This window comes from Caretta caretta, chromosome 3 (genome assembly GCF_965140235.1).
Source record: "Caretta caretta isolate rCarCar2 chromosome 3, rCarCar1.hap1, whole genome shotgun sequence".
NCBI classification, from domain to species: Eukaryota; Metazoa; Chordata; order Testudines; family Cheloniidae; genus Caretta; species Caretta caretta.
In genome coordinates, this window is record NC_134208.1 from 81,248,288 (window position 1) to 81,271,937 (window position 23,650).

The following is a 23,650-nucleotide window of genomic DNA, read 5'->3' on the forward strand; positions in this document are numbered from 1 at the left end:
GTTCAAATCCTATAGTCCTTACTCAAGGCAAGATCATTCTAAAGGTGACTGGCATGTGGAAGGGCTGAATGTTAGGCATATGGTGACCTGATATGGCGGATATACATAGAAATGGTGAAAAAGCATGATTCACCTTCTTCTTCGAAGACCTATAGAACCCCCTTTGTTATTTTGTGGCTCTGCATTTTAGAGGGCTGAGGTGAGAGGGGGTATGGTAGCCCTCTGGGGTGACATCCCTCATGTAACATATATGGTTTTCCCATGCAAGGTAATGCTGTTTCAGAAGCTGTGATTAAGGCCAGGGGAATAGCATGGAGACACTGGGTCTCTGTATGAATGGCCTAGTCCTCCACAGACCAAGATTTTCATGAGTTAAAAAATTATCTAGGACTCAACTGGACCTTGTATGCCTCTCTGAGGGCTACTCAGGATGGGGCTTAATGCTCTCATCTCCCATGGGCATGGGGGTGCAAGTCTTTTATCGTACCCCAGGAAGGAGTGTAGCATGCACTTCCCTGCATGTTTGGCCAATGTGGAGGGATGGACACTACCCCTGCAGCATAGCTAGCACTCATGCAGACACTAGTAGGGACAGTAGTTGTGCCCAGCTGTCGTAGAGGGAGGCTGTTTGTTTCTTATGCCTTTTTCCACTCCTTGGACACCCATGAAGCAGCCAGGTACAATCTAGGCTATAATGTAATGATACACTATTAAAATAAACACAGCATTCACTGCTAAACGGTGTAGAACAATTTTGTTTCCCATATTAGTCAGAAAAATGAAAAGGAGGACTTGTGGCACCTTAGAGACTAACAAATTTATTTGAGCATAAGCTTTTGTGAGCTACAGCTCACTTCATTGGATTCATTAGTCAGGTTATACTAATAGATAACACTTCTAAAATATTCTTATGTTATTAAAACAAATACAGTGTACACATTGATTAATGCACTCATACTCCCTTTATTTGAATTACTTAAGGAAAAATGGAAGTGGTATAATACAATGGTCTGAAAAAATATTAGTCTCCTTGTTCTTTAAGCTGTTAGGCTTTTGGGCTCAAAGTGTTCTCATGCTGGGAGACTTCCTGGACATGTTTACAGTTTTTAAACTGTCAACCTATTTAATCTCTGGTACTTGAATTAATTGTGAGCAAACAATATACAAATAAGGAATTACTGTTTACTTTTATATTTGGATAAAATATTTTATATTTTATATTTGAAAAAAAAAAAACCCACCCTGTAAATAGATAAGAACAAACTGATACAAACCTTCCAGACACAAGCATAGAGAGTTTATCAATAGGTGTTTTGCCTTGCATAGCATAACAATGCTCCTTCTCCAAAGTAACCACTTCTGCATCACAGCACAAGACAATCTTCCTAAAAACAGTCAAGGAGATTCCCAGAGGCTGAAAAAGAGAACTGTAGAGTTCCTGGAATTCTTTTTCAAAGGAAACACTCCGAACTTGGTAGGTTACATAAATAAATTGTATGAAGCATATCACAAATAGGACAAAATTCCAGGAGAATATATCAGCAGCACATACATCCAGCCAAGCCCATACAGAAGAGCAGAGAAAACCCAATCCAAGCAAACTGAAGACGTACATTAGCCCAAAGAATCCACTTCCTCCCATGAAGCCAACAACAAATAGAATACTAGCTAGGTGGTAGACAGATCCCTCTGCCTCTTGCTTCCAGGCTACACAGGTAGGATGTGCATATATCAAGCTCTCCCAAAAACTTTCATTATCTCCCATGGCTGAAATAATTATTTGGTTCAGTTTAAGTTCTCTCTGCTTTCTAAAACTTTATTTATATAGGTACAGGTAGAGGGGTCCATTGCTCTTCCATCTTTGTAGCCACAGGTAACTGATCACCATAATCCTAGGCTCTTCTATTTTAAGCATCTAGGAAGTTAGTGTTCTCAGAAGTCCATGTTCTTTCTCACCGACTCATGTATCCTTCCGATTTGGTTAGATCCATAACGTGATCGGATCTGGCCAAGTGAAGAAAAGAGAGGAGCATTTATACAAACATTTGCATAAATTAGCTCAGATAAGATTTCACAGATTTTAATGCCAGAAATGGGCACTATGTTCATCTAGTCTGACCTCTTGCATAATACAAGTCACAGAATTTCACCAAGTGGCTCCAGCCTCAAGCTCATCATAACTTCTGGCTTAAAGAAGTAAGGTGAAGGGGGAAATCCACCCTAGCTAAGTTATTCTAATGGTTAATTACTCTCACTGTTAAAAATTTGCACACCTCATTTCTAGCAAAAAACAAAAACACCACAACTTTCCTTGTCTTAGATATCTTTCTTAACAACATATTGTCAGTAGGTCTGTCAAGCAATTAAAATAGTTATGGTGATTAATCACACTGTTAAACAATAATAGAATACCATTTATTTAAATATTTTTGGATGTTTTCTACATTTTCAAATATATTGATTTCAGTTACAACACAGAATACAAAGTGTACAGTGTTCGCTTTATATTTCTTTTTGATTACAATTATTTACACTGTAGAAAAACAAAAGAAATAGTATTTTTCAATTAACCTAATACAAGTACTGTAGTGCAATCTCTTTATCATGAAAGTTGAACTTACAAATGCAGAATTATGTACCCAAAAAGCTGCAATAAAAAAATAAAACAATGTAAAACTTCAGCGCCTACATGTCCACTCAGTCCTACTTCTTGTTCAGCCAATCGCTCAGACAAACAAGTTTGTTTATATTTGCAGGAGATAATGCTGCCCACTTCTTGTTTACAACGTCACCTGGAAGTGAGAACAGGCATTCTCATGGCACTATTGTAGCCAGCGTTGCAAGATAATTATGTGCCAGATGCGCTAAAGATTCATATGTCCCTTCATACTTCAACCACCATTGCAGGGGACATGTGTCCATGCGGATGACTGGTTGTGCTCAATAACAGTCCAAACCAGCGAGGACTGACGCATGTTCATTTTCATTATCTGAGTCAGATGCCACCAGCAGAAGGTTGATTTTCTTTTTTGGTGGTTTGGGTTCTGTAGTTTCTGCATCCAAGTGCTCCTCTTTTAAGACTTCTGAAAGAATGCTCTCAGCTTGTCCCTCTCAGATTGTGGACAGCACTTCATATTCTTAAATCTTGGGTCAAGTGCTGTAGCTATCTTTAAAAATCTCACATTGGCACCTTCTTTGCATTTTGCCAAATCTGCAGTGAAAATGTTCTTAAAATGAACAACATGTGCTGGGTCATCATCCGAGACTGTTATAACATGAATTATATGGCAGAATGCGGGTAAAACAGAACAGGGGACAGACAGTACTCCCCCAAGGAGTTCAGTCACAAATTTAATTAACACATCTTTTTTTAACGAGTGTCATCAGCATGGAAGCATGTCCTTTGGAATGGTGGCTGAAGCATGAAGGGACATATGAATATTTAGCATATCTGTCATAAAAATACCTTGCAATGCCAGCTACGAAAGTACCATGCAAATGCCTGTTCTCATTTTCTGGTGATATTGTAAATAAGAAGAGGGCAGCATTATCTCCTGTAAATGCAAACAAACAAACTTGTTTGTCTTAGCAATTGGCTGAACAAAAAGTAGGACTGAGTGGACTTCTAAAATTTCAGAGCCCACATTGTTTTGTTTTTGAGTGCAGTTATGTAAAAAAAATAAATCTACATTTCTAAGTTCAACTTTCATGATAAAGAGATTGCACTACAGTACTTGTATAAGGTGAATTGAAAAATACTATTTCTTTATAATTTTTACAGTGCAAATATTTATAACCAAAATATATATACTTTGAAATCAACACAATATATATGAAAATGTAGAAAAACATCCAAAATATTTAAAGAATAGAATACAAATTGAAATTTATTAACCGTGCAATTAAAACGGAGATTAATCGTAATTAATTTTTGAGTTAATCGTACGAGTTAGCTGCGATTAATCGACAGCCCTAATTGTCAGATATTCAGCAACAGTCCTTTTACGGCACTGAAGGAATGACAAGTTTGGCATGACTGATTCCTTATTCAAATTAAGGAGAGATTGTGTGTTGTGGGGGTTATTTTATAGCTATGTCAAGAGCCTTACTAATTATATGCTAACATACAAGAACACTGTTTATTAATATTTTGAACTACGGACCATGTATAAACAAAAATCAAAAAGAAAATTTAAGGAGCAAAATTCAATATTGCAAGGATGATAGCAGTGCAATACAAGTTTCATTAACACCAAAGTAGGAGTAAGTACCAACATATTCTTGTTAATATTTTAATAGGATTTATCAGTTGGGGTTGAATTTCAGTTCAGATTTCCAAGCGTGTTCTATGTATCTATGGCCTCCCATCACTGTAGTACTGGTGATCCTCCCAAGCATTTACAAACAGAAATAAGAACAAAACAAAACAGTTCGTCGGAGCAATAGCTTGATTAATTTGTATTTTGGGGGAATTTTGTTTGCAGAGTATGAGAGAGGAGAACTTATTGAGAGAAAGCTAAGAAAAACAAATGAGTTTTACATTTAACAGTGAGATCTGGGGGTCTCTAAGTAGTCTCTAAGGTGCCACAAGTACTCCTTTTCTTTTTGCGAATACAGACTAACACGGCTGTTACGCTGAAACATATCAAGTAGTAACTTTTTAAATGAGGGCTACAAATACAAAAATAAACGATCTACTAGTTGGGAAGGCCTCCCTGTAAACAAGATGTGTTGAGGCAGATCTGCTGGAAATGGAACGTGGGGAGGAGGGAATGTCTGTTGGTAGCCAAGTGGGTAGATCCAAAGAACACGTTAGATCAGTGGTTCTCAAACTTTTCTTCGTGCGGACCACTTGCAAATTGCTGAGGGTCTCGGTGGACCACTTAATGATCTTTCCAAATGCTGTTTGTACCATTAGCTAACTATTGTAAAGCACTCTGGATAAAAGCTATATACTTCATTTTTTTTGTTCTACAAATAAAAGCACACAACTCCTATTTTAATATCAGTAGTCTTACCTTTCTAATGCAACGGATGTGCCCTCTCCCCGCCGCCACGGCAGCTCCTGAGCTGCGAAGGAGGAGGATCTCTCCCTCACCACAGCAGCCCCCGAGCTGAGGTTGGGAAGGGGGAGGTGTCTCCCGCGCCGCGGCAGCCACTGAGATGGGCGGAAAGGAGTGGGGGTCTCTCCCCCTCTCCCCTGCCACAGCAGCCACAGAGCTGAGGCTGGGAAGGAGCGGGGGGAGTGGGGGTCCTCTCCCTGGCAGCTGCAGCCCTGGAGCTGGGGAAAGTCGCCTCTTTCTCTGGCTTTTGCAGCCCTGCACGTCCCAAATTTTCCCCACCCCTTCTTCTCACTCCACTGCCCCCTCCCACCTACCTCCTATTCCCCAAGGCCACCACCTCACCTTACATGTGCGTCTTCTCCAGGGTTCAGGCACCTAATTAGTGGAACCATGCTTACGCAGCTCCACTAATTAGGCGGGTGGCCTTTCATTCATTCGTGTGCGGCTGCCCAGGCGTGTGCACCTTAGAGGGAACTATCTGTGGACAACCTGAATGGAGCTCGCGGACCACTGGTGGTTCATGGAGCACAGCTTGAGAACCTCTGCGCTAGATGGCATGATTCTCTGATGTAGGGAATTCAACTCTGACATAATGTCACAGCGGTAAATGTTGGTTCATGCCTGAATTAACAACCTGCGGAGAAGGTCTGAATATGAAGCCAGGGGGCCTGATCCAAAGCCCACTGAAATAAATGGAAAGACTCTCATTCACTTCAGTGCGCTCTGGATCATGCCCATAGCAAGGGAAACAGTGGCAGCATAAGAACTGCTGGTGTAAGAAATGGTGGAGCCTTCCAGTCACAAGCAAAGTCTTCAAGCATGGTTGGGGAGGGGGTGGTCTACAGAGTTTTTCATGGATCCCCAGCCTCCTTGTATAATGTAGGACCTATGGCTAGCCACCACCTCCACCTCACTGAGTGGGTGACCCTGTGGAGATACCCAAAATAGACTAGAAATTTTCCCTTCCTAGGAAGGGCATGATCTAGCTTTTTTGTTTACTTTTTTTTTTTAAACTTACAAATAACTTTTCCCAACATGGTAAGGAGTGCTTCTTAATATTTGAAATGTTATTGGCACAAATTAGATCACATGCTTTTGTACTCCCTGAAGTCAATGGCAAAGCATCTACTGACTTCAGGGGTGAAGGATCTGGCCCCGAATGAGTCAATATGGAACATAAGCATAGTGCAGGGTGTTCCTTTTTCATCACATGTAAAATGACACTTTTCAGCTATGACATGCAAAAAACCTGTCTAGTATAAGTAAAGCCACACAGTTTAAGAGTGTCTTTGTGTACACCAAGTACAAAGGAACTTGCTCTTATAATACAAGCATGAAAATATAGAAAGAATTTCTCAAAAGCAACTACTAAGAGAACAGTATGTAACAAAGCATTAGAGTTCTAGTGGTTCTCAAAGCCGGTCCGCCGCTTGTTCAGGGAAAGCCCCTGGCGGGCCGGGCCAGTTTGTCTACCTGCCATGCCTGCAGGTTCGGCCAATTGCGGCTCCCACTGGCCACGGTTCGCCATTCCAAGCCAATGGGGGCTGCGGGAAGCGGCGCGGGCTGAGGGATGTGCTGGCTGCTGCTTCCCACAGCCCCCATTGGCCTGGAACAGTGAACCGCGGCCAGTGGGAGCCACGATCAGCCGAACCTGCAGACGCGGCAGGTAAACAAACCGGCCCGACCCACCAGGGGCTTTCCCTGAACAAGCGGCGGACCGGCTTTGAGAACTACTGTAATTTAGCCTACATGTTAGAATATACATCATACTGTTTAACACTTCCAGTATTCATTTTCCTCATTTTGATTTATTTCCAGGAAAAGCCACTGAATATCTGAGCTCTGTGAGATCACCAGAATTTAAAAAACATATTTGCTTCTGTGTCAGATTTTAAAACAAAGTATACTTATCCAAAATGAGCCTAGCATTGGTAGGAAGTATAAAATCAAAATTCATCAGTGGTGTAATTAAAAGTGAAAAATACCCAACTTTAAATGTCAGTTCCACTGCTGTTTTACTAGGAAAAAGAGAAACCTATTGCAAATACTACATTTCTTGGGACATCAAATGGAACTGATTTTCCAGGAACCACTGAAGTCAATACTTAGAGGAAATGCTACTGGTGTGTTGAGAGGATCCAGCAGTTCAGAAGTACCACCATTGAAATGACAATTCAGAGAGGTGCATGGAATAGATCAATAGCACATTTATTAGCTGCTGAGCTTTAATTTGTTTTAATTTACTAAGAAAAGGAACATTAGCTGTAGGATTCCAAGACATGTCTGCTAAAATGGTGAAATCTAGAAGAGCTGAGAAGAATATAGTGAGGCAGTACCGATGAGAAGTTCTGGAGGTCTGCCCGTCTCTGAGTACTAAGATCTGCAAGAGAGAGAGAGAGAGTGTGTGTGTGTGTGGGGAACATGATCTTTGTTTCTACCCACAGTGCATTATATATATATTTTTTTGTTAAAAGTCGGGAGCTATCTGTCACTATTGGACCCTAAATCCTGTAGAAGAGATATCCTGGAGCTTTAAGATGAGCTGTTCTCCAAATTCTGTTCTCAGTCACACAAGTGTAAATCTTGGGGTCAGTGGAGTTACTACAGAAATGTAACTAGATGCAGAATTTGGCACTTTGACCAAGTGAGTTGATAAGAGTAATCTCTGCTACAAATAAAAATTCTTAAGTTACTTAGATGGAGAGATCATTAGGCATGACAAGTAGGATCAAAATATAGGATTGTTGAACTCAAAGAAACAAAATTGACAAAAAGCACATGGCTGTTGAGTCTTCTATTCTGAAATCCTTTGGCAGAGCATGAGATTGCTGCTAGTCCACTGCAGAACAAGTGATTTTTTTAAGACAACCTGGTCCTATGTTGTGGTTTATTTTACTTTTGATAGCATAGATATTTCTAGCTTAATGTCAACAATACCAGGTCTACCAATTGTCAAATTAATACAATACCAATTCCTATGAAGTAAACTGCTGCATTTTTAATGAGATTGTGGTCAAAATATTATGGGGGACTCTGCCTGTATGATGTAAATAAGATAATAGATCAGTACTACTATCTAGTTCACACAACACTGAGCATTTATTAAGTTACGTAACCAAAATTGACACAGTGCAGCCTTAGAATTCCGGTGGTTTTGGATAGCCACTACCAGTTAACTCAAAGCTTTTGTAACTCCTGTATTTCAACTCATGTAAACACAGATTGGCTTAGGTTCATTAGTGATTTTGGTCTATCTTTTAAAGTAGAGCAGTACATTGTCAAGACATACATGCGGATATCAAGATTAATGCACAGAGCCAAAACACCACAAATCCAGTGTCACTTGTACTATTTCCACTTGATAAAGAAGGTCAGTTCCTGACCTTAAATTTCTTAGTCTTGAAGGGTTATTGAAGTCAATAGAGTTTCCTCCTATGCCAGATTTCAGTTTGATTAAAAATGTGTATGAAAATGTTTCACAAAATGACAAGCATTTAAAATACTTCATAACCTTATAAAGTCCCTCAAAACATCTCTCTTCTGCATAGTCAATTTACTTCCTATTTATACCAAGGTATAGCAGGGCTGTCGGGGGGGGGGGGGGGGGGCAATTTGCCCTGGGCCCCATAGGGGCCCCCATGAGAGTTTTCGGCGGCAATTCAGCGGTGGGGGGTCTTTCAGTGCTGCCGGACACACCCGGAGTGAAGGACCCGCCGCCACTTCTTCCGCTCTGGGTCTTCAGTGGCAATTTGGCAGCGGGGGTCCTTCCACTCCATGTCTTCAGTGAAGTGCCCCGAAGACCCCCAGGAGCAGAAGGACCCCCACCGCCGAAGACCCCAGGCCCCCTGAATCCTCTGGGCAGCCCTGCAGTATAGACAGTTTACCAAGTTATCAAATGGCATCACAAACTCAGAAGTAGTAAATGACTGCTTCTTGGAGCAGCTAGTCCTGGAACCCACGAGAGGCAATTCTTGATTTAGTCTTAAGTGCAGCACAGGATCTGAGGTGAATATAGCTGTACCGCTTGATAATAGCAACCATAATATAAAATCCCTGTGGCAGGGAAAACACCACAGCAGCCCCACACTATAGCATCTAATTTCAAAAGGGGGACTACACAAAAATGAGGAAGTTAGTTAAAACAGAAATTAAAAAGGTACAGTGCCAAAAGTGAAATTCCTGGAAACTTTTTAAAGACACCATAATAAAGGCTCAATTTAAATGTACACCCCTAAATTAAAAAACATAGTAAGAGAACCAAAAAAGTGCCACCATGGCTCAACAAAGTAAAAGAAGGAGCGAGAGACAAAAAGGCATCCTTTAAAAAGTGGAAGTTAAATCTTAGTGAGGAAAGTAGAAAGGAGCATAAACTCTGGCAAATGAAGTGTAAAAATATAATTAGGAAGGCTAAAAAAGAATTTGAAGAACAGGTAGCCAAAGACTCAAAAAGTAATAGCAAACATTTTTTTAAGTACATCAGAAGCAGGAAGCCTGCTAAACAACCAGTGGGGCCACTGGACGAAGGAGCACTCAAGGACAATAAGGCAATTGCGGAGAAACTAAATGAATTCTTTGCACTGGTCTTCACAGCTGATGATGTCAGGGAAATTCCCAAACCTGAGCCATTCTTTTTAGATGACAAATCTGAGGAACTGTCCCAGATTGAGGTGTCATTAGAGGAGGTTTTGGAACAAATTGATAAACTAAACAGCAATAAGTCACCAGGACCAAATGACATTTACCCAAGAGTTCTGAAGGAACTCAAATATGAAATTGCAGAACTACTAACTGTAGTTTGTAATCGATCATTTAAATCAGTTTCTGTACCGAATGACTGGAGGATAGCTAACGTGACGCCAATTTTTAAAAAGGGCTCCAGAGGTGACGCCGGCAATTACCGGCCAGTAAGCCTGACTTCAGTACTGGACAAACTGGTTGAAACGATAGTGAAGAACAAAATTGTCAGACACATAGATGAACATAAATTTGTTGAGGAAGAGTCAACACGGTTTTTGTAAAGGGAAATCATGCCTCACCAGTCTACTAGAATTCTTTGAGGGGGTCAACAAGCATGGGGACAAGGGAGATCCAGTGGATATAGTGTACTTAGATTTTCAGAAAGCCTTTGACAAAGTCCCTCACCAAAGGCTCTTAAGCAAAGTAAGCAGTCATGGCATAAGAGGGAAGGTCCTCTCATGGATTGGTAACTGGTTAAAAGATAGGAAACAAAGAGTAGGAATAAGTAGTCAGTTTTCAGAATGGAGAGAGGTAAATAGTGGTGTCCCCAGGGGTCTGTACTGGACCCAGTCCTATTCAACATATTCATAAATGATCTGGAAAAAGGGGTAAAGAGTGAGGTGGCAAAATTTGCAGATGATACAAAACTACTCAAGATAGTTAAGTTCAAAGCAGACTGAAAAGAGCTACAAAAGGATCTCACAAAACTGGGTGATGGGGCAACAAAATGGCAGATGAAATTCAGTGTTGAGAAATGAAAAGTAATGCATATTGGAACACATAATCCCAACTATATATATAAAATGATGGGGTCTAAATTAGCTGTTACCACTCAAGAAAGATCTTGCAGTCACTGTGGATAGTTCTCTGAAAACATCCACTCAATATGCAGCAGCAGTCAAAAAAGGGAACAATGTTGGGAATCATTAAGAAAAGGATAGATAATAAGAAAGAAAATATCATATTGCCTCTATAAAAATCCATGGTACGCCCACATCTTGAATTCTGCATGCAGATGTGGTTGCCCCATCTCAAAAAAGATATACTAGAAATGGAAAAGGTTCAGAAAAGGGCAACAAAAATTATTAGGGGTATGGAACGGCTGCCATCTGAGGAGTGATTAATAAGACTGGGACTTTTCAGCTTGGAAAAGAGATGACTATGGGGCAATATAATAGAGGTTTATAAAATCATGACTGGTGTGGTAAAAACACTTGCTTATTTCCCGTTTACTCCTTCTCATAACACAAGAACTAGGGATCACCAATGAAATTAATAGGCAGCAGGTTTAAAACAAACAAAAGGAAGTATTTTTTCCACACAACGCACAGTCAACATGTGGAACTCCTTGCCACAGGATGTTGGGAAGGCCAAGGCTATAACAGGGTTCACAAAAGAACTAGATAAGTTCATGGAGGACAGGTCCATCAATGGCTATTAGCCAGGATGGACTGGGATGGTGTCCCTAGCCTGTGTTTGCCAGAAGCTGGGAAAGGGTGACAGGGGATGGATCACTTGGTGATTCCCTGTTCTGTTCATTCCCTCTGGGGCACCTGGCATTCGCCACTGTTGGAAGACAGGAACTGGGCTAGGTGGACCTTTGGTCTGACCCAATATGGCCGTTCTTATGTACACCACCATGGCAATGGAACCCATTTGCTCAGGAAGATTTAAAGGCTCCAAGACCATGGAAAAAATTCTCTGCATTTATAGCTGGATATGCTCACAATGAACCCAGTCCTCCAAAACCTGCCACATGGGAATTTCAATGGGAATTCTGCACAGAGAGAACTTGCAGGATCAGGCCCCCAAATCAGAGTTGCTTCTGCCATTATTTTGGGAGAAACATTCCTGTAAATTATGGGAGGCCAAGAGTTGTCGGTAATTTTTGCCACAAGGGTATTGAGACTAATGGAACAAAGTACTTGGCAGAGCAGAGCAAACAGTGTGTGTGTTCCTTGATATTTCCTAGTTCCTCTAGGTGCAGGACATATAGCTCCAAGGGCTACACAATGGCCACTATACAGACACTATTCAGTTTATCCCCAGTACAGGGAAATCAACAGTGCTATTAATTGCAAAGCTTCTGCCATTTAGTACCACTCTAACAAGCGCCTAGTACTAGTGTATATATAGGAACACCACAATTTCACTGAGTTGTTTCCATTCTCGTAGTCAAAACTGTCATTAGAAGATGAACTTCTGATTTAATAATAATCAAAATATTCAAGATCTGATTTCCCAAGTATGAAAAGTTTAGTTTAAGGGTTCATGTTGCTTCCTGTGAAGTAAATAGCAAAACTTCCATTGTCACAATAGAAGCAAATCAGTTAGTGAGAGATCAACATATCTGACATAAGAGCTGTGATCACATACCACTACAGTATTTTTTTTAAAAAACAAACGGTAGTATTTCTGCAGGTACTGAACTGGCTTTGTGGAAGTGTTTTAAGGAGGGCTTTAAGAAATAATTAAAATAAGAAAAAAACCTTATTAAAAATTAGTAAATAGAATGGCAATATTCATAAAATCATAGAATATCAGGGTTGGAAGGGACCCCAGAAGGTCATCTAGTCCAACCCCCTGCTCGAAGCAGGACCAATTCCCAGTTAAATCATCCCAGCCAGGGCTTTGTCAAGCCTGACCTTAAAAACCTCTAAGGAAGGAGATTCTACCACCTCCCTAGGTAACGCATTCCAGTGTTTCACCACCCTCTTAGTGAAAAAGTTTTTCCTAATATCCAATCTAAACCTCCCCCACTGCAACTTGAGACCATTACTCCTCGTTCTGTCATCTGCTACCATTGAGAACAGTCTAGAGCCATCCTCTTTGGAACCCCCTTTCAGGTAGTTGAAAGCAGCTATCAAATCCCCCCTCATTCTTCTCTTCTGCAGGCTAAACAATCCCAGCTCCCTCAGCCTCTCCTCATAAGTCATGTGCTCCAGCCCCCTAATCATTTTTGTTGCCCTTCGCTGGACTCTCTCCAATTTATCCACATCCTTCTTGAAGTGTGGGGCCCAAAACTGGACACAGTACTCCAGATGAGGCCTCACCAATGTCGAATAGAGGGGAACGATCACGTCCCTCGATCTGCTCGCTATGCCCCTACTTATACATCCCAAAATGCCATTGGCCTTCTTGGCAACAAGGGCACACTGCTGACTCATATCCAGCTTCTTGTCCACTGTCACCCCTAGGTCCTTTTCCGCAGAACTGCTGCCTAGCCATTCGGTCCCTAGTCTGTAGCTGTGCATTGGATTCTTCCATCCTAAGTGCAGGACCCTGCACTTATCCTTATTGAACCTCATCAGATTTCTTTTGGCCCAATCCTCCAATTTGTCTTGGTCCTTCTGTATCCTATCCCTCCCCTCCACTAATTCCACTAATCCTCCCCCAAAACAAGGAAATATTAAGCCAGAATTGTGATACGGGCTATCCTCATATCTGTTCATATCAAAGATTAATCAGATAAAAATGTAAATTTTATTTGAAACAACCATATGCAGAAAAGTGTTTGAGGACATTGCAGAGTCCATACAGAACATGTTTTGCTTATGTAAATTACTGTTTTCATAACTGTATTATATCACCATATATTTGTCACAGAATACTTTAGCTGTGGTATTCTTTGAATATTAATTATTCACCTGCACAGAATACTGGGAACACTAATTTCTGAAAAACTTAAGATGTGATCTGTTTGCTCTTCTAATACTTCAGTCCTTTCAATTCAGTCAAGAGGTAAAGCAATAGCACACTGTGCTTATTCAGGCTTCAAGCAAACTGCCCTTTAGTTGGAGCATATTAAGTATTCAGAAGGAAAGATCTGTGGGTTTCTGCACTAGTTAAAACTGCATGGGTTGGCTTGATTTAGCTCTCACTTATACCCTTCATTTATATTTTGCATTTCTCTCAGCTTGAACAAATCAATGAACTCAGCTTCACTTTTGTTTATGGTCAGTTTCACTTTCAGATTTTTAGTGCATTTAAGTTTGCATTTTAAACACTGCTTATTTGCTTAAGAGCAAATGTTTTCACTGGAATTTCAATAATTGTGGAAACACTTCCATTTGTGGTAAGCTTTATAAAAGCTTGTTTTTACAAAATTTAACCTGTTTCAAGTTTAAGTTGCCCTTTTCTGTGAATGTAGGTCAACTTTTCTGAGGAAAAAAAAATAATATAGCACAGGATGTCAGAAGTGTACTACAACAAGGACTGACAGAATAGTTTAGAAAGTCATACAAGTTCTTAAACAAACTTGAGTATTTATGTGTATTCTGTCTCAGGACTTTCAATTCACTGTGCTTAGTTGAATTTGTATGTGAAACAAGGTCAAGGATACTATTTTTAATTGTATCATTCCTTTTCTAACTTGTTAAACTGCCCTGGAATTAAAAAATAAATGAGTATAGAATAATTTATTTAAGGTTTATCAAAAGCATCATATACAGTGAAAGCTTTTGATGTTACAAATATTTTGTCTTCAAAATTTTAACAATTTACTGTTGTTTAAAATTTAGGTAAGTTACAATAATTGCTTCTTTATTACTGTAAAACATACCAGACAATAGCCCATATTGGAGATATCTACATTTTAATTCTAAATAATGTTTTCTTTTAAAAAACATTAGTTTCTTTTCCAATTTGGATGGGGACTAATAACACATAGAAAGCACATAGTACTCTTGCAGAAATCTGAGTTATAGACAATAGGCTAGTTAGCATCTTTTCTTTAGTTCTTTCAGATAAGGGGGAACATTGTGCATGAAGCCTACTGGCACAGAATGAAACAATCCAGATCTTTTATTTTCAAGTATGGTGGATTACTTGCACTTGAGAAAACTTGAATAAAATTCACATATGTTAAACATGATTCATACTGTGTTGGTCAAACAATGTAATGATTTAAACTTATTGCATTTTGCAAAGAAAACAGTAAAGTGAAATCAAACGGCATTCCTGTTTACACATTACAGCTTTTAAACTGTTTTCAAGGAATCTGCTAAGCCGTAACAGTGCATATTTTAAAAGCTGTTTTACAGCTGTGTTAATGAACTGCACTTGAACCTTGCAAACACAGTTCATCTTAAAATTAATTAGTTTGTATGTTGCATAACCATATGAGCTCCCCCTGGCAATCCTACAATTCATGCATCAACAAATTAAGTGCATGCAGCATGGTTGGTTATTTCCAAACCAAGAAGTAAACACTGAGATTTGGTTCATCACAATGCACCAGTATGAAAGCCAGACTACAAAAGAGGAAAAATAGTTAGCTACCAGTTCAAACAGATAAACATGATAAAACATGGGATATCACTTTACCTATCCCACGTGTTCCAAAACACATTCCAGTATGGTAACAGCGGTACTTTAGTGCAGTGGTCACCATCCGGTCTATCACGATTGACTGGTCAATCCTAGAGGATCTCCCAGTCGATTGTGATCTCCAGCGGTGCAGTGTGGCTGCCGTTAAGCCAGACTCCCTGCCTACCCCAGCCCCATGCCGCTCCCGGAAGCTCCTCCTCCTGCACCCCAAACCCCTCCTACACCGCAACCCCCAGCTCTGACCTCCCTCCCAGAGTCAGCACCCTGTACCAACTTCTGGACCCCAACCTCCTGCCCCAGCGCTGACCCCCATCCCAGAACCAGCACTCTGTACCCCCTCCTGCACTCTAACACTCTGCCCCAGGCTCAGCCCAAAGCCCCCTCCCACACTGCGAACCCCTCAGTCCCAGCCCAGAGCCTGCATCCCCTCCTGAACCCCAACCCCCTCTTCCAGCCCAGTGAAAGTGAGTGAGGGAGAGCGAGTGACAGAGAGAGGGAGGGATGGAGTGAGTGGGGTGAGGCTTTGGGGAAGGGGCGGAGTAGAGCCTGGGTTGCCCTTAGATTCAAAAAGCGATCTTGGGCATAAAAAGGTTGGAGACCACTGCTTTAGTGGTTACTAAAATAGTTTAACTTGACTTGGGCATTCAGGTTTGAAAATATACCTCTAATTTGTGCTTAATTGAGACAGGGGGGTAGGGTTTTTTTGGAACAAGTGTCATATAGACTATCACAAAAGCAACTCCATACGGAAGCGTGCACACCCAGAGAGAGAGAGAGATCATTTAGTATCACTTTCAAGTACATTAATAGATTCATTTCTGCCTACCATTGTCAGAAGAGACTTATAAATTCTTTATCCCAATATAATCAAACTATCAGGCTATTATTATTTATTATTTGTACTGTGGTAGCTTCTAGACACGCACTGTTCTACGCACCATACACATTACAAAAAAGTAGTCTCTGCCCCAAGAATTTACAAACAAATAGACTAAAGTTAGTTTCAGTTAACAGTCCTTTTCTCCTACTCCAATAAATTTCCTGCTGATCAAATTTTATCTTAAAGAGATTTTCTTACAACAAAACTTGTAAGAGAAGGGAAAAACTTGCCTTCTCCCTCAAAATTAAAAATGTCGTATTATGCTTCCCTCTTGAATAGCATCTAATTTCCTTACTATCAGCACATGCAACTCAAGGGTTACTGAATGAGTCACTGGCATGCTACATAAAATACCTGCCTGGAGATAATCTATACTACTTTAAGATCTGGCATCATACACAGTATTGTGTCATGCCTAGATAGCAACAACTCTACACAGGTGAAAGCCCTTTCTTACTTTCTTTTGGTCACTGAAGTCATTTTCATAAGAACATAAGAAAGGCCATACTGGGTCAGATCAAAGGTCCACCTAGCCCAGTTCCTGTCTTCCAACAGTGGCCAATGCCAGGTGCCCCAGAGGGAATGAACAGAACAGGGAATCACCAAGTGATCCATCCCCTGTCACCCTTTCCCAGCTTCTGGCAAACACAGGCTAGGGACACCATCCCGGTCCATCCTGGCTAATAGCCATTGATGGACCTATCCTCCATTAACTTATCTAGTTCTTTTGTGAACCCTGTTATAGTCTTGGCCTTCCCAACATCCTGTGGCAAGGAGTTCCACACGTTGACTGTGCATTGTGTGGAAAAAATACTTCCTTTTGTTTGTTTTAAATCTGCTGTCCATTAATTTCATTTGGTGATCCCTAGTTCTTGTGTTAAGGAAGTGTTATTTACTTCTTCTCCACACCAGTCATGATTTTATAGACCTCTATCATATCGCCCCTTAGTCGTCTCTTTTCCAAGCTAAAAGTCCCAGTCTTATTAATTGCTCCACAGATGGCAGCCATTCCATACCCTTAATAATTTTTGTTGCCCTTTTCTGAACCTTTTCCAATTCCAATATATCTTTTTTGAGATCGACCACATCCTCACGCAGTATTCAAGATGTGGGCGTACCATAGATTTATATAGATGCAATATGATATATTGTCTTATTATCTATCCCTTTCTTAAGGATTCCCAACATTCTGTTCGCTTTTTTGACTGCCGCATACATTTCCCTTGGATGTATGCAGCTAAACTCCCATGAATCCACAGAATGGCAAGAAAACTAATTTCTGGAAGCCAGATTTCATCAATGACATCTTTATGACATTACCAGGTGGTTCTATGATTCAATTTCATAAGAGAGCAAGTAAATAAAATATTTGCCTATAAAGTGATTGGCAGGTTAAATGTACACAAAGCTTTAAGGAACAGCTGGTGGGTTGTGGAAGATTTTGTAAAACATTCTATTTAGAAAAAAAAAGTCTCATGCTTTGTGTTACTCTCCTTTTGTTTATGTGCAAAAAAGCAAATATAAAGACCAGGTCTTAATGTAATTGCTCTTACTGTTTCTTACTCAATTAAGATATAATTATTTAGTGGTGGCAAGAGAAAGTCAAATCTGAAGTCAACAGGACTACTTCCCTGAGTAAAGGGAGAAGGATTTGGCCCCTAGTTGGTTCTTGTGGAAAGACTATTACTACACAAAAAACCTACTCCTCTCTGTGCTCCATGTGCAAAAGGAGTTATACACATAGAAAATTTGCAGGATCAGGTAGAGAGATTAGGACTCCAGTTGGGAAAATAAACTCAGAATTCTTACAAAACAAAGATTTTTGTTTTGCATGCATATCTTTACTAATCAGAGAGGAAAGATAGCTTTAGAGCAAGTGTCATGCAAGCAATATTCTGTCTAAATGGAACATTTTATGAGGCAGCAGGGAGCTCTTCAACCTTTAAGTGATCTCAAAACATTTCAGACAAAATTACTGCATTTCACTACTGTTCTACTTTTAAAGTGAAGCCTTTTACAGAGGAATGGCGTTCTAATGTAGAAAGCACCTGTTTCAATGAAATCCGTTATTTCGGCAATTAATATGGACTGTTTACAGTTGTTCTTAGTTCCTAACTAAGCATTTCCCGCGGATGATATTAAATATTTGTGATACTACAGCTTGATTTTCCATTTGGAATGCGGTCCTCCTTCTGGATTCATGTATCCCATCCAGTGTTGCGAAGTTACTTTGTACCACGCCTAAAGCAAGCCACAAAGACAACGCCACCGCTTCCCGTTCACAGGCACTGTCACGAGCAGCGGTCTGCGGGGAGGAGAGAGGCGCTTCGGGGCCAGGACGCCGCTACGGGCGGGGTGTGGGTGCTGGGAGCGCAGCCCGGCCGGGCAGCGGAACCCGGCGGGGAGAGCAGCGCTCGGCTCAGCCCGGCTCTCCCCGCCGCGGGACCCCGCAGCCGGCAGGGGGGCTCGGGGCGGGGGAGCAGGCGGTGACCCCGGGAGCCGCAGCCGCCCCCGACACAACCCCCCTCTGGCTGGCTCCGGGGGCAGCGGGGCCCATGGGGGTTATAGGGCGGGGGCCGCCTGGGGTCTTCGCTCGGGGCCGCCAGTGTCCGGGCGGGAGCTGCACCCGGCTGGGGCTGGCCCGGGCGCGTCTCCCCAGGGAAGTTTCGCCCGGTCCCTCCGGGCAAGTGGCGGCTCCAGCTCCGCTTTCAGCCGCTGCCCGGAGACCCCCCCGCCCCAAAGAGCAGCTGCCCCAGCGGGGGGTGGGTGCGTGTCCGTGCGCCGGGAGCCTGCCCGCGCCCCCCTTACCTGGCCCTTAGCCCCCTGCCGGGCGCCTCGGGAAAAGTTTCCCGGCTCCAGGGCTGAGGCGCCGGGGACTTCGCTGCTGCTTGCTCAGGCCCCGGCGCTGCCGGCGAGCGGCCGCTTGGACTAAAATAGGCAGGGAGCCGCCAGGGGGCTGCGGGCGGCGCCAGCTCCGGGGCAGGCAGCGAGCGACCGCAGCGCGCAGGCGCTTGCCACGGGCAGCACCAGCCGCTGCCCGGCGGCGGAGGCACCGGCGGGCTCCGGCCACGTGGCGCTCTGCGCGGCCGGCCCCGGGCCATGAAGGGGCCCCGCTCCCCCGCCCTCGCGCCGGCAGCGTTCCAGCGCTGGGCAGGTGCGGGCTGAGGTTGAGGCGGGCCAGCTCCTGCGCCCGGGGAGCTGGAGCGGGGCTGTGCCGCGGGCTTCTCGAGGGAGGGGAAATGCGCCGTCCGTCCTGGCAAGCGCTTGCAGGTCCTAATAGACGCGAGCGAGCCAGAAGATAGGCGGCCCATAGCAGTGCTCCCCTCACCCCCTGGACTGCTTTGCGTTTGCCTTCTGCTGTGGACCAAAAAACAGACACCCGGCTCGCCCTCCCCCCGGCAAATACAAACCTGCTGAGAAGGGGATGTGGGGAGCAAAGCGTCGTGTCCAGCTTCTGCACGCATCCCAGGTGAGCTTAGGCTGGGTGTCTGAGCTGTACCTTACATGCACCCATTGCGAGCCGTTCCGGCTATTGCGGTCTTAAGGGAGAATAAGCAACAGTCTTTAAAGAGAAATAAACGTGACGGATTTTTTGTTAACACGAAGCGGCGCTTGTCCCCTTACTCACCGTGAGTAGAAGCAATAGAAAAGAGAGGTATTTGCAGAGCAAGGTATTAGCCGAATCTGCCCCACAATTACTAGGTATACATTTGGGATATAACAATAGCCCTGTAAGCAGGAGCTGGGCGCCCCAAGAAAATAATGAGATATTTTCAAGTAATACATTTTGGGTTCTTCTGATTTGCCTTCGGTTGTTAGACCACCTCGGGTTCACATTTTCAAGCTTTTCTCTGGAGTCATGAGGGTGTTTTTCTTTTTAAAGGAAAGCTTAGGTTTTCAGATAAGAACATAATTCCGGCAGGTGAGGCTTTAAGAAAAACAGCAAATATCACAAGACTCAGGATAAAATGGTGAAAATTAGCAACAGTGCATCACAGAGGTAGCGGAGATCATATAATTAAAACTATGACTATACACATTACCTACCATTTATTAACTTCTCTATTTTCCCCTCCCCGTTTTATGATACTTCTTAATAGGGTAAAAGAACTGTAATAGTACATTATGTTCATCACAGGATGTGGGGCTCATTGTTGTCCACCACTTTTTCTAGGGCACAGTTGTGGAGGGAAGACAGTAGCCTCCCTTAAGGACAGAGTTCAGTTTCTTCTGAGAGCATCGCCAAGGAATTGCTCCTAATTAACAGTTAAAACCACAGTTCAGAGTAAACAAAAAGCAGTTAACTTTTATTGCCAAAATACAGAACAGAGGGAAGAAAGAAAAAACAGTGTTCAGAAAATAGAAAAGGAGGACTTGTGGCACCTTAGAGACTAACCAATTTATTTGAGCATAAGCTTTCGCGAGCTACAGCTCACTTCATTGGATGCATCCGATGAAGTGAGCTGTAGCTCACGAAAGCTCATGCTCAAATAAATTGGTTAGTCTCTAAGGTGCCACAAGTCCTCCTTTTCTTTTTGCAAATACAGACTAACACGGCTGCTAGTCTGAAACCTGTCTTTAGAAAATATGTACCTGTTATGGATTCGGGGCTAGATCCTGAACATCTTACCTTAGCAAACTCCTTATTCAGGCCCAATGTGAAAAGCACTTACAGACTAGCCCTGAAGTGGAAGAGCCAGAATACTGAAGATTTTACTAGGATCCTAGCAATTCAGAACTCTGTCATGTTTTTCCCTGACCTGATATAGCTGCAGCACTGCCAGCTGTGACAGATCAGGTCAAAGCCTGCTTAGCCAAAGAGCTCATTTTATAAACTCCTCCTCCATCTTAAAAGTGATGTAAAGTGTCATCTATCTCTGTCCTCACTGGACAATCTAGATACTTATAGGTTTCAGAGTAACAGCTGTGTTAGTCTGTATTCGCAAAAAGAAAAGGAATACTTGTGGCACCTTAGAGACTAACCAATTTATTTGAGCATAAGCTTTCGTGAGCATACACAAAAGCTTATGTTCAAATAAATTGGTTAGTCTCTAAGGTGCCACAAGTACTCCTTTTCTTTTTGCTAGATACTTATATGCAACTGCTATCACAGAGTGCCTCTCCAGGTATTTAAAAACAAAAATAACAATAGAACCAACTAGAATTACCTTTAAACCATTACCTTAGAAATGAATAGTTCTAGAGAACATAGTCTAACTAAACAAAAATCTAATTTCCTTCTTTTTTTCTAGTTACCCAGCATATATTGCTATTTCCTTTGAAATGCACTATGAAAATTATATTTCTGCATTACATGATTGTAATGCTTCTGGTTTGTACCCTGTCTTCAGTTGTCTTGTTTTAGACTAAACAAATGTGTCACAAGATCTAATTAAAAGTATTAACCCTGTGTTGATGCATATCTCTTTTAGTATGTTAATTGCAAATTTTAGTGGCCATTTTGGGGAAATATAATTTAGGGATTGACATAGATAGTCTTGTAATTCCAAGTTAATAATACATAAAAATTGCAGAATATAAAATGCACAGTTCCAGTTGTTACAGAAGCCAACCCTCAGAGGTAACCAATTATTTTTTTTGTCAAGGTCCAAATTTCTTGGTCAAGGTCCAGACTCTAGAGAAAACAACAACAATGATAATAAGTAAATAAAAAGATTTCACTGTCCATTCAAAAGTGTCTGGCGGTCCATATTTGGCCCACGGTCCACCTATTGACTACCCCTGAACTAGAGTTTGAGCTATGCCCATTTTAAACATTAAGTGTGCGGAGTCTCAGTTGTGATTTCCAGTGATATCATATTATAGTGGCCAGCTGTGAGGACTGAGGCCCAATTCTGCAAATTAAAATATACAGTCAAACTGCTGTGCCCACATGTAGTCCTGGTGAAAGAAAGGGAGTGGGTGCAGCAATCTACCAATGCATTTTAAATTGCAGAATTGGGACCTATTGCAACAACTTTCAGATCCACTTTCTATGGCTTCTCTCTCCATGTTTTTAAATATGAGCTCCAAATTTGTAAGGGAAGAAGACACATGCTTCTTCATTCATTTGTTCTCCTAATACTTGAAAAATAGACCATCAGAATGATTAGCTCCAACAGCAGCCCTACATTACATAGATCCACAAAACGCCATAGTCTGGCTACAATCCTTAACTTTTTCAGGAAAAAACATGCCTATCTACTAGGGTAATATTAAGTCTATTAACCTAAAATTTTAATGATAGAGGCCTGTACAGCACCTTTCTAAACACGTGCCTTTTAGGTGTTGTGAACACAACTTTTAGGTAATATTTTTAAAAAGTTTCAGCTATATTTTTGCAGTGTTTCCATTTCTGGACTCAATCCTGCGCTCCCTCTGACGCCAAAAGCACAACATAAATAGGAGGAGGATATGCTTGGAAGGATTAGATTTTTATTATCAGTACACATCAATTTTACCATACACACACAAACTGACAAAAATATTTCCATCAATAATAGAAATTTACAGATAGGCAAGGTGGGGAAAATGCTGCTTGAGAACTTATTAGAGAGCTCGATTTAAGGATATTTACTTTGTATATTGTGACATATGATGTTGACAGTTTGTGTTTTACCAGTTGTAAACTTTTTGAATCTCTACGTCTGTTGTCATTAAATAATTGTTGTCTGACTCCTCCCACATAATTTCTCACAACTGAGAAAATTTAAATAGATAAACATTTAAAAAATGCTTAAAAATAAACATCAGTATTATGCCTCAAATTATAAAAAGATACAAATCGAATTCAGCCAAGCTTGCTTACATACCTGGAAGATGAAAGAGTTGACTTCAGTGGGACTTCTCAAATCCTTAGAATGAAGAAGATATCTAAATGTTTTGTGCTGGAATAGGTCCAAAGTGAGCCTATTGTGTTTATTGTTTTGCAGACACAAATTGAATTAAATGGGATGTCTCACATGCTTAAAGTTAAGCACATGATTAAATGCTTTGCTGGCTCTGGGCTGAAGCTTCCTTAACACAATGTACACTGAAGTAAAGCATCTGGCATCTTGATTGGAAAGTAGTTACCAAGCTCTATATTTGTCACTGTATGGTATAGCTAATCCCTCCTTTCCCCACTTCACCCGAAGGGTATGTCTGCGCTACAGCTGTGCAGGAGTGCTGCTGTAGCGCTATAGTGTAGACTCTTCCTACAGTGATTAAAAGGGTTTTTCTGTTGTTGTACATAATTCCCCTCTCTGAGAGGTGGTTGCTAGGTCTACAGAAGAATCCTTCCGTTGACCTAGTCATATTTACACTGGGAGTTAGGTCCACTTAATTGCGTTGCCCAGGGCACACCATTTTTCCCATCCCTGATCAACATAGCTAGGTCAACCTAAGTTATAGCTATAGACCAGCCAAGCCTAAAACAACTTGGGTGAAATCCTGGCCCCACTGAAGTCAGTGGCAAGGTTCCCATTGAATTCAGTTAACATAGGATTTCACTCTAGTTGTCTGACATACTTCCCCCACTCCCTTCCTAGAAGTAGCACAAAATTCTAACATTTAATTAAAAAGTACTCATTTCTGAGAGTGTGAAGTAATACTCACTATTCTTTTCTCAAACCTGATTTATATATTAGGTCATGAAAAATTC

General features: G+C 41.6%; 1 protein-coding gene across 5 annotated transcripts in view; it reads right to left on the bottom strand.

The window, feature by feature from the left end:
- Positions 1 to 19,613, bottom strand: part of POPDC3 (popeye domain cAMP effector 3) — a 21,736-nt gene extending 2,123 nt beyond the window's left edge. Inside the window, exons 1-3 of one of the 5 annotated variants that reach the window (XM_075126607.1) lie at positions 19,419 to 19,599; positions 7,400 to 7,443; positions 1,275 to 2,004 (exon numbers count right to left, since the gene is read on the bottom strand). In XM_075126607.1, the coding sequence (XP_074982708.1) occupies positions 1,275 to 1,765 (491 nt within the window). In that variant the 5' untranslated portion in view covers positions 1,766 to 2,004; positions 7,400 to 7,443; positions 19,419 to 19,599. Of the gene's footprint in view, positions 1 to 1,274; positions 2,005 to 7,399; positions 7,444 to 18,816; positions 19,032 to 19,418 lie in introns of those variants that run through there. The other 4 variants (XM_075126605.1, XM_075126608.1, XM_075126606.1 and 1 more) reach the window with 4 other exon arrangements.
- Between the last annotated feature and the right edge of the window lie 4,037 nt (positions 19,614 to 23,650).